Source organism: Pistacia vera, unplaced genomic scaffold, assembly GCF_008641045.1.
Source record: "Pistacia vera cultivar Batoury unplaced genomic scaffold, PisVer_v2 Contig11, whole genome shotgun sequence".
In the NCBI taxonomy this organism is placed as follows: domain Eukaryota; kingdom Viridiplantae; phylum Streptophyta; class Magnoliopsida; order Sapindales; family Anacardiaceae; genus Pistacia; species Pistacia vera.
This window is the reverse complement of record NW_022195137.1, coordinates 1,199,538-1,211,444: the sequence shown is the minus strand read 5'-3', so window position 1 is coordinate 1,211,444 and position 11,907 is coordinate 1,199,538. Positions and strand designations below refer to the sequence as shown.

General features: G+C 33.1%; 1 protein-coding gene across 3 annotated transcripts; it reads left to right on the top strand.

Moving 5' to 3' along the window:
• Positions 1-1,913: 1,913 nt before the first annotated feature.
• On the top strand, positions 1,914-5,190 carry LOC116138097 (protein RFT1 homolog). 3 transcript variants are annotated; one of them, XM_031423841.1, is made up of 4 exons: positions 1,914-2,310; positions 3,054-3,217; positions 3,398-3,468; positions 4,112-5,190. In XM_031423841.1, exons 1-4 carry the CDS (start codon positions 2,306-2,308, stop codon positions 4,163-4,165), a joined length of 294 nt encoding a protein of 97 aa, XP_031279701.1. In that variant the 5' UTR covers positions 1,914-2,305; the 3' UTR covers positions 4,166-5,190. The 3 variants fall into 3 exon arrangements, 2 of the variants coding, with proteins under 2 accessions (XP_031279701.1, XP_031279691.1); XM_031423831.1 differs by having other exon boundaries at positions 1,916-2,310; positions 4,744-5,190; XR_004129263.1 differs by lacking the exon at positions 1,914-2,310 and having other exon boundaries at positions 4,112-4,183; positions 4,744-5,190.
• The last annotated feature ends 6,717 nt before the right edge of the window (positions 5,191-11,907 follow it).

The following is an 11,907-nucleotide window of genomic DNA, read 5'->3' as shown; positions in this document are numbered from 1 at the left end:
TTCTTAGTCATATAGGACATGCCCATTTGTAGATACTGCTACAGCTCATTTGGTCCATGTCTATACAAGCTGGAGCTACTACTTCCACCACCATCGCTACTAAGTTCCATATACGTTCACATGCTTGATACCTGTTGAAAAATATCTTCATCAGCTTCCTGCTGGTTGTCTATGTTAGGCATTCCACTATACATATTTTGATATAAATAAAAAAAGGTTTTCCAATTTTCTGTTAAATTTTATAAAATAAGAACTATAATCATGTCCTAAATGTTGGCCTATCTCAGTAACCATACAATTAACGTTTAATTTAAACCTAAATCTATAATAAGACCCAATCCACATAAGAATGTAATATCTAACCAATATTTTCGATATTTTGCTTATATGTCTGAAACAATATCCATTAAGTATGGATTATATCACTGTTTAGCAAAAGTTTTAGAAATTTGAAGTAAAATATTTGATGTTAAATTAGTAGTAGGATAATAAATACCATTTAATGTATTAGTAGAATCGTAAAAAAACTTTAAGAAATGAATGAAAAAGACTACAAACCGTCCAATCTAAATTGTTAACAATTTCGTCTAGATAGTTCTTCCGATTGACAAACTTTGTAATTTGTGTTGCGGTTGGCATAACTCTTTGCAACATCAAGAACGTGGAGTTCCAACGGACAAGCATGTCGCAACATAACTTATTTGGTCGAACCGGCGGCCACTCGTGGTAACAATATTTTATGTACTCATTCCATCTTGTATTGCCACCAGCGATAAATCCGATAGTGGCAGACACCCTTTCAATCCTTGCATGTCACTACTAGAAAAAACCTCATCCTTGACTGAATAATTTAATAGATTTTCTTGACTGTTCTTAAAACTATCCAGAATTTTAGGGTGCGTTTGGTTCATTATTTTGGATAGGATTTTGGGAATAATATTAGGTAGTTGAATAAGGGAGTATTACAAGGTGAAATTTAAAAATTTATAAAAAAGCCCCTAGGTTTACTAATTTAATTAAACACCCCAACATATAAAATAACAAAAATACCCCTACCACCTGCAGTGCCAGATTCCGACCATCACCGCCAGAATTTGGCCAGAAAATCGTGTTACAACATAGATAGGTCGGATCTATGTCCTAACGCGTCGTTATAGCCTTTTGGTAGATCTGGCCGTAAAAGACTAGATCTATGGCCTGCTATGGCAGTCGATGGCCGGAAAAGGCCAAAACGATGGTCATCTTTGACCGTCAACGACGGCCAAAGATATGGTCGTCGTTTTCGATCAACGATGGCCAAGATTTGGCCGTCGTTGACTGTCAACGACGGCCAGATTCACTGTAGATCTGGTTGGAAAAGACTAGATCGGTGAATTACCAGCCAGTTCCGATCAGTAATTCACCGTTGTGGTAGATTCTGGCTACCACCGACAGTGCTTGCTGGAATCTGTCAAGTATGGGTCATAGGGGTGTTTTTGTTATTTTTTTAAACCTTTTTTAGGGGGTATTTAATGAAATTGGTAACTTTATGAAATCTAAAAGTAATTAAAAAAATTGGGTAATATTTATAGAATAATGTGCCAAAGATTATTTGAAGAATAAGATTGAGAATATGGGTAGGAATAATAAACTAAACACGTCCTTAATTCTTGATAAATTTTTGACAGTTTCTGAACTCTCGAGAATTTGAAATATTCCTTGATCATTTTTAGACGATTCTTTATAGTTATTAACTGTTAAAAGACTCGGTTAAAAATAAATTTTATCAATTTTGTTTTTAACGGTTATAGTCTCAGTCCTTGATAATTTTTAACCGTCAAATATTAAGATGAAAAAACAAAAATAAAAGAACCTTAAAACATTTGCTATCTGTCATTTCACTAAACTCACCTTAAATCCTTCTCGGATCTTCTTCGTTCTCGACATGTCAATCGCTAATAAGATGTAATTTGATGATTTAAACTCAGATTGAGATGGGGTCCACGTTACCAAAAGCAGTGGTGTAAATGTAATTTGTCTCCCCCTTTTCTCTCTTCTCTACTCCACTTTTTCTCTTTATCCTTCCTGTTCTTTATATCTTGACTATCAAATTCGTCATGGTGGTACAAGTCTTAAATTATTGGGTTTTGGAGGTGGAGAGAGGTTAAAGCTTGTTTCTATGGGGAAAACGGCACGTGGATTTTTGTGGGCTTCGTCTGTTTCTATGTGTAGAAATGACAAAAGAGGAGATTTTGGTATGTATGATGATGAAGAAGATGAGACTTTGATATTGATACGGATGCTGAAGAAGAAGAAGAAGAGTTGAATGAGGCAAGTGGGTCATCTTCTTCTTTGCCTGAGAGGAATGTTTTGGGCCTTGGTCAAGCTACGATAATTTTCATTTCCTTCATTTATTTTTTGTGTTCTGTTTGATACAAAATGTAGAAAAATTGAAACTTTGAGGCATTTTTTTTGAAAAGATAAGAAACTTGATCCCTTCTTTCTTTTGGTTAAGTGGTTATGTTTTAGAGTTTGTGTGTTTGTATGTTTTTTCTATTTGATTCTTGAGAAAAGAAGGGAGTAAATCTACAGAACATAGAAAAATTGAAACTTTGAGGTATTGTTTGAAAAGATTAGAAAATTCGATCCCTTCTCTCTTTGGGTTTAGAGGCTACATTTGGGAGTTTGTGTGTTTATATGATATGTTCTGTTTGATTCTTGAGAAATTGTGGGGAAAAGGCTAGGAAATGTAAAAAAACTTGAAACTTGTGTCCTAATGTTGTTATTTCCCATATAATTAATTTTTTCTGTTTGATTCCTTGAAGAAATTTAGATGCAAGAGCTTTGAAATACTGTATGAAAAGAGGTGATAAGGGTAAAATTTATGATTTGGGATATATTGTATTTATGATATATAATAATCATGCTATTCTCTTAGATTTGCTTGCATTAATTCACCTTCAAATTTTTGCCAAAGTTGCTCATCTATGGTTTTCTTAATTATTTTACTCACTACTTGCTTTGTTATCTAATTATTGTTATCCACATATATTGGATAAATGACACTGTTACAGGCTAGGAAATATGATGAGCTATGGTCGACAGCTTTCAAACATGTGTACACTGTTTACCCTTCAATCCTTTAAAAAATTGCTCCTTCAAGAGGGAGAAAAGATGGTCCTTGTATGGTTGGATACACCATATGATCAGGCTGTATATGGACTTGTAGATAAATTAGGTAAGTGGCAAGTCCAAGCATTCTTGCATTATAGAATTACTGTGAATAACCTTGCTATCAGGATAGACGGTTTACTTGAAACAAGTGCTACTGATTTTGATCTTTTGCTACTTTAATTAAGAAAATGTAATCATTATTGCATATGTATTACTCTTAAGAGCATTTTTAATGGTAATCCAGGGAGCTTAGTGGTGAGAATGGTGTTTCTTTCGAAGAAAGTTCATATGCTACATTTGCCAGGCCTGCATCGGGTTTATTTCTCTCCTTTATGCTGCATGGTTTTTCTTATTTTTATAATACATGTCTATGTTTGTGTGTGCATGTATTTTAATTTTGTTTTATAGCTCTTTGTTTAATTAGATAAACAATATATCTTTGTTAGTAGATGATATAGGTTTGCAAACTCAAGTTAGTTTTTTAGATTTTATGACTGGGATTATCTTAGTTTTTGTCTAGCTGTGAACCAGTATAATGCTCCTCATAAGAGCTGTCCTTTGTTTATGAGATATGACTTCCCTACTGTGATGTTGGTCAACCAAATTTGATGTACATGGAACATGTTCTGTATTGTAATGAGTTAATAGATGTTTTGGTGATTCATTATTATATCTTGGATGATATTTTATTTATTCTAGCTAAATAATATTTGGTTTTCTTCTGTACTTTTTTTCATTGATATCTTAGCATGTATTTACAGAGTTTGAATAAGTTTGACCCTCTTAAAGAAGTGTTGTCATTTTAAAGCCTATACTTTCTGAATGTTAAATTTGTTTTCTGTCTCTGTATTGACAAAATAAATTCATTTTATCCATCTAATACTTTGGGAGTGTGTGGCAGTACAACTTATTAAATGATGCAAGTTTCAAATTTTATCAGTATTTTATCATTTTATAGGACAAGACCTGCAGAAAAGAAAAAAAATTGTTAGTAGTCTTACGGAGGCCCTGAAGCTTGTTCTGTTAGTTGGTAATTCTCTCACTTGGCTCAGATCCTTTAACTTCATTTATCAATTTATTTTTATAGGGGTGGGTCTTGGCTTCACCAGTAGTGTAATTAGGTAATGGAAGAAACATGTTTCATGTGAAATTTCGTCTTGGCCCATCTTCATTGCTGTCATTATTTAATATTTCATATCCTTGCCTTTCCTGGCCATTGTGATCTTATCTTTTTTTTTGATTAACAATTCTCATAATCTTGCTGATCAGACTGCATGTTTTCTTGGAATGAAAATTGTGCGAAATAGTTTTATGCTTCCATGAAATGCCACTGAGGCTTGTAGACTGGAAGGGCAAAATAAAGTTGAAAATAAAAGAGGAAGGAGAATCAACTTACTCCTCGTCACTTCACTTTGTTCCAACTTTTAATTTTTAGTTGCTGATGTCTGCTAATTCTGAGAAGTTATGTTGGATAGGACCAATATTGTCTGTTAAGAATCTCCTGGGAGGGTATCATGTACTTGAAATGGATCCTCTTTTTATTGTTTATCAATATTTCCTGGTCTCATGCTAATATTTCATATGCTGTAGGTCTTATATTCATGGCATTTGGCTCAAGTTAATCGTACTCTCTCATCAGATTATTGTATGGTCAGAATTGGACTGATGGAGAAGCATCGTTAGCTCTTAAATACTAATTGCTTGGTTATTGGAGCTCATCATTTGATGGTTTTGCTATTAGACTAAGTCAGATATTAGATGTTAGATGGTTTGTTTTGGTAGTTACTACTACTGAAGTGTAGCTGGTTGTTGCTAGCTTTTGTTTTGCTTTACTGGGGAGCTGAGATGAGTTCTATTGTTAAGGGCTGTCACTTTTACTGTTTTGTATGGAATTTTTATTGAGTTGAAGAGTAGTTGCTAAAGTTAAGATGTAGAGATGAAGGGATTTTTCTTTTTTTTAGCTGTGATGAATTCTGTAGCTGAGAGGTGTGCTCATGAAGAGTAATTTGTTGATCTATTTCACTCTATATGTTTTTATTTGCATGCATTTTCAGTAGTTCATGTATGTATATTGAATTTATCTACTTTTAATCTTTTATAGTTTATGTGGAAAGAAATATACATAGATGTGGAGGTCGATGAAGTTAGAGGAGAATAGGGGATGTACATATCAATCTTTTTTTTAATTATTGATGTTTTAGTGATGTCAGAGGTCAATGAGAGCAAAAAATATGTATCAAACTTTTAATTATTTATGCACTAATGCCATGGGTATTTTATCATGTATATATACAAAATTTATCTACTTTTTATCTTTTATAGTTGTTTTTGCAATATTTTAAAACTTATATTGTTTATTACACACACACGCGCGATGATTGTTGTTGGTTGAGGAATATTATGAATAATATTATTGTCCTATTCCATAGAGCCTGTTTGACTAAACTTATGAAAAATAGCTTACAAGCAGTTTGTGTTTATAAGTTAATTTGAGCTTATAAGTATTTAAAATTTAAACAGTTACATGTTTGGTTAAATTATTTATAAGTGATTGATAAGTAATTGATGCGTTTGATAAAATGTAACTTATAAGTACATTTTATTATTAAATTACTAAAAAGAGTATTACATTATTAAAAATAAGGGTATAGGATGAAATTTTAAAATTAAAAAGGGATAATGTGGTAATATGTTTGGTCAAAGTAGCTTATAAGCCAAAAAAAAAAAAAAAAAAGTATTTTCTCCCCAATTTATTTCTTTTGGCTAAGCTAATGAAAAATAGCTTATAAGCAATTACTGCTTATATGTTAATTTGAGTTTATAAGCATTTAAAATTTAAATAGTTACGTGGTTTGGTTAAATTATTTAAAAGTGATTGATAAGTAGTTGATGCGTTTGGTAAAATATGTTTTATAAATATATTTTATTATTAAAATGATTAAAAATGGTACTATATTATTAAAAATAAGAGTATAGGATGAAATTAAAAAATTAAAAAAGAGTAATGTGGTAATATATTTAGTCAAAGTAGCTTATAAAAAAAAAAAAAAAAAAGGTACTTTTTCCCCAATTTATTTCTTTTGAATATAAGTCTAAAAAAATTATAAACAAATAGGTTAATTTAATTTTAGAACTTATAAATTAGTTTGACTAGTTTATAAGCTTAGACAAACATCTCCATAATTTAATTAGTAATAATCAAGAAAATAAACTAATTACAAAAACAAAAAAAAAATTTACAAAAAAAATTCTTGACTGTTTTAAGACGGTTAAGGATGAAAAGTTATTGTTAATACATTATTATTATTATTCTATTCTATTTTATTTTTTTAGTTAAAATTAGGCCAAATCTTTGACAGTTTGGAAACTATCGAGACTCTTTTTTTATAAGGGTTTTCTTGATAGTTAATAACGGCCAAGAATCAAGGTTTTTCTTGTAGTGTGTATATCTTTTATACTTGCTTTAACAATCAAATTGATGATGTGGCAAACACATCTTTGGTGAAAAATTTTGCCTTCACTAAATAGATCCAATCTTTTTTTTTTTAAATAAAGAAATTATCGAGATGTTAACAGTTGCATTATCAAGCGTTAGTACCACAACTCTCTTAGTTAATAAATAATCTTGTAAAACTTCAATAATTATAAAATAAATAGTCTTAACACTATGTTTAGCATATAATGGTTTTCAACCTATCAATTTTTGTTGTAAACGCCAACTATGATCTAGGTAATGTATTGTGACATTCAAAAAATCTGTTTTTGATCTAGTAGTCCATATGTTTAAAGTAAGTGTAATAGATATATTCCGAAAATCTTCAAATTCTTTTTTAAGTGAATCTCTTATTTTAGTATATCCATTCTACTTGTACCTCTACTAACAGGGTCATATTGTGGACAAAAAGTAGTTTTAATCATATCAAAAAAAAAAAAAAAAAAAAAAGGATTTTCAGATAAACAAATGGGAGAGTCCGTAGCAACTATATATCTTGCTATTTCCTCTCGTGCATTGTATTGCCAGGTTGAGAGAGTTAAGGATTGTGGATTAAAATTAAGTTGAGTTTGTATTTACTTACTGGGTCTGATTGAAGTTGAACCGGACTGCATATATTAGGGGTTCTTCTTTTCCAAGTGCCACCGCATTGTTGAAATCCTGTGCTCAGCGTCAATAATGGTTGGACAAAAATTACATAACCCACACGTCTCTTCCCCTTGCTTATTTGACTTTGCCCGTTTTGATTTGGTAAAGAATTGCCATACCTCAGACACTACCCTCTTCGATGGTCTTGCCGTGATGTTGTAGCTCACTTGTGTTTGGCTAGATGTAGTCCCGACTGTTTCTGGTTGTGGAATTGTTGCATCTAGAAAGGGTGAAAATGGATCAAACCCTTTGATTTCTTTGATGGAGAGAGGAATTGGAACATAATACTCATTTGGGGATGTGATCACCCAAATGCATAATTTGGGGAATCCATTATGAATTTATTATAAAATAATAAATAACTAAAATGGAAGAAATTGAATAATATAAATAATAATATGAATAATTAGATGAATAAACATAAATATAAATTGAATAGAGTTTGAGAATTGGAGTAGAGAGAATGAGAGATTGAGAGTTGAGTGTTGTGAGGAAAATGGGTAGAAATAAGGGGTCATTTATAGTTTAGGTTTGGGGGAAAGTGAAAGAAAATAAACCTTCTTGCCCATTTTGACCGTCGCCTCAACAGTCAGTGGACTGTTGGTGCTGACCGCCTCAATGGTCCAATTTCTTATAATTTTTTTTGTAAAATTTTTGTTGACCCTAATATTTATTGACAATTTCATATAAAATAAGGGGGTTATAGATATTTACCAAGGGTTTAAATGCAATTGGGGAGGGGGGTTTGGGCCTGGGCCTGGGCCTAGGACCGGAAGAGGGACAGACCCTAGGACCGGTCCCTCCTCCTTGGGCTTGGTTTGGTTTTAGGCCCTGACCTTAAAGGACCAATCTTGGGTCCGATTCTTTGGGCCCGGGCCAAAATTCCCACCTCTACTAACGGAGTAAATAATTTTTTTTTTTATTTTTTTATTTTTAAAGAAGGCTCATTAGTGGGATATAACTAGCTCCACTTCTTTGTTATATTTTAAAATTAATTTTAACTTTTAGAGATCAGATATCACATATGTAAAAATACCAAAATAGGTATTTTTCAAATAATTTTATTATTATTAATCATATTAAAATTAACATTTTTATATAAAATTTCACCGGCAATGACCGCCCACCGTTGGCAATGTCTAGTAAGTTGACACCTCTAGAAACATTACGCTCGCCAACTGACGATCAATGCAATGGTGATGACCATATAGTGAAATATTGAAGGGTTCGTTTTATTATTTCATACCTTATTCCCTATCCTATTCCCAAACTTTAATTATTTGGGAAATACTATTATACTTTTTTAATTACTTTTATACCCCTTAAGTTTATTAATTTAATAAACACCCCTAGAAAAAAGTTTAAAAATTAACAAAAACACCCTCACCCACCCATAGTTGCTAGATTCTGGCAATCACAGTTGGTGGTTGCTGGAATCTATCACAATGGCGTAGAAACGACTGGAATTGATCGGTAATTTGCTGATTTGGCATTTTTCAATCAGATCCACGGTGGATCTAGTCGAAAAAGGCCAGATTTGACCGTCAGTGATGACCAAATCTAGCCTTTTGTGGCTGTCGACGGCCAGATCTGGCTGTAGATCTGGCCTTTTCGATCAAATCTATGGTGGATATGGCCGGAAAAGGCCATATCGATGCACGACCGGCCAGATCCGACCGGTTTGCGTCGTAACTCTATTTTTCGGCCAGATTTCGACGATGGTGGTCGGAATCTGGCACTGTGGGTGGGTGGGGGTGTTTTATATATTGGGGTGTTTAGTTAAATTAGCAAACCTAGGGGTTTTTTTGTCAATTTTTAAATTTCATCTTGTAATACTCACCCTATTCAACTAGACCTGGCAAACGGGCGGGTGTACCCGCGGGTCAACGGGTACCCATACCCAACGGGTGGGTACGGGTAACACATATTTTGATCCGTGAAAATCTGACCCGTACCCGGCCCGCCCGTGACTTTTGCGGATGGACCGGGTACTACCCGCGGACCTGCAAATTTGAAATTTAAAAAAAAATAAATAAAACTTATCAGTTATCACTCGTCAATCCTCTCACAGTCTCACTCTCAAGTCTCAACTCAAACCCTAATCTAAACCAAAACAGCAAAACTTATCAGTGAAAAAAACAAAAAATGCAGCAGCCATTCTCTTCTCTCACAGGCCACAGCAGCTCCACTGCTCCAGTCCTCTCACAGCAGCTCCACTCCCTCACTCTCTCACCCTCACAGCAGCTCCACTCTCCCTCATTCTTTGACTTCTCTAACGGCAGCAATAGGTCACGATAGTGGCAGCAAGTCATGGCAGCAGCAGGTCACGGCAGCAGTAGATCTCCTCTCACGGTAGCACCAGCACGACAACAGTAGATCTCCTCTCACGGCAGCACCAGCACGGCAGCAGCAGGACAGCAGTCAAGTCAGTGTGGTCTCTTAATTCAAACCAATCTTTAGATTAAATTGGAGTCACAATCAATTGTGGCTTGTGGGCATGTATGTGGTCATAGCATTAGATCTCACCTGGATTTGCAATTAATAATGAAGCTTCCATGAAATGACATGCACTGAAAGATCTTGTAGAGACGAATTGAAAGTTTGAAATTGAAAGAAGAAAAGACAAATCTTGCATGACAAAAAACTGCTCTGTAGGCTATAGCTTTTTACTGATTTTTTTTTTCTGTTTTGAAGAAGACTTCTAGACGACTAAGAGTCTAAGACAAGTACCAAGACCAACTATTTAAACAGACACTAAAACACTGCGTTTGACTTACTTAGATNAATCAAAAGAACTGAAATGCATAAAATTGTATATCATCTTTTCTTCTTTCTCCTGCTCTCAGAGAATGATTAATCTTTCAAGACTTCTTTGATTTGCAATTCACCGACAAATTCATATTTTTAAGCACAAAAAATACACAAAAACAATGAATTTAATGTAAATGTTCTCGAAAGCAATTTGTGAATAGCATTTCTAAGAACTAAAAAAAATAATAATAATAAAGCTACAAAAACAACATTACAATCACCATTACTCAACTCAGACTCGTCAAAAAACTTAATTTACATTCATTTACCTACAAATTCATGCCCATTTTCGTTTTCTGGGCTTTGAAATACTAATGAAAACTCCTTAGACCTAGATTACCGTAAAAATGCTCTCTGAGCTATCAACAGTCTGACAGAAACAACAATCCAACTCCACGTAACAAACTCCAACACACATCAATACATCAATTTTTACATCACTGCAGTTCTTTTTTCTACTTCAAAAACCAAATTTCATAGATCTTTAACATATACAAAATCGAGGACTTCAACTTTCATTTCAGATTTACCTGTTCTGCGTAGCGCTTTGGCCACCGTTGCCTGGCCTCTTTACTGGGAACCGGATCTCCGAGAAAACGAGCTTCAGGCTCCTCGTAGTCTTCACTTCTCTTTTCCTCAACCGCCAATTTCTTTCCCGAATGGGCCGGAGAGGGCGTGGACTTCCGCTTGCTAGTCATGGCGGCTGCCGGCTTGAGGAGGATTGAACGGCGGCTTGAGGAGGATGCAACGGCGCCGTTTGGGTGAGAGAAAAGAATGGAAGAGTTTGAGAAAGTGTAGGAGTTGAAATAGGAAATAATTTTAGGGAAAGATGAAAATATTTGAACGCGCGTGAAATTGGGCGGGAAAGGGGAGAGGGAACGTTTTTTTTAAATGATTTTAAATTGCGTTTAAAGTCCGCCATTTTTACTCCTTTTTTTTGGGGGGGGTGGGAATTTTTTATTATTGGTAATTAAATTCTAATTATTCATTTATTTTAATTTGAAAAAATAAGTTTTATTTTTTTATCCTACTCATTGATTTACATCTGTTAATATTATAACTAATTCATTTATATTTATATTTATATTTTAGATAAATATAATTTTAAATATTCATATAAATAGAAAAAGTTTCTAGTGAAATAGATGTATTAAATAAGAAAATATATTAAATAATTATGTGTAAGATTTTATTAGATGGATATAATATATTTATGAGTGGAAAGTACTTATCACATTCAAAAAAACAAAATTTAATTCACAATCTGATATACTCGTTAATATATATGTGTTTTAGGGTCTGTGTAGCACGTTTTCTTTAAAAAAAAACTATATATTTTCATAATCTCTAATCTAAAATAGGCTTTTTTTTTCTTTTTTTTTATATGAGGTCTACTTGAATATAGTTTACAGAAAAACTCAATTTTAAGATAACTTATTTAAAATACAACTAAAAAAATAATTCAAAAATTTTTATGTCTTTAAATATAAAAAGTCAACATAATAAATGCAGAATAAATAAGGTTTGATGACATAACAATACATGAACATAAAAAGTTTATGTAGCATGAGGTCATGCATAACTTATAGGTATTGAACGAAAAGATACACGAGAAATATTATTCCTAAAATTCTATCCAAAATAATGAATCAAACGCACCACACGTTATTCTATTTTATTTAATTCTTTTTAAACTCCTTAGGTTTGTTAATCTAACTAAACACCCTCAAAAAAATTTAAAAATTGACAAAAATACCCCAACAACCCACATTTGCCAGATTCCGGCCACCACCGTTGGAAGC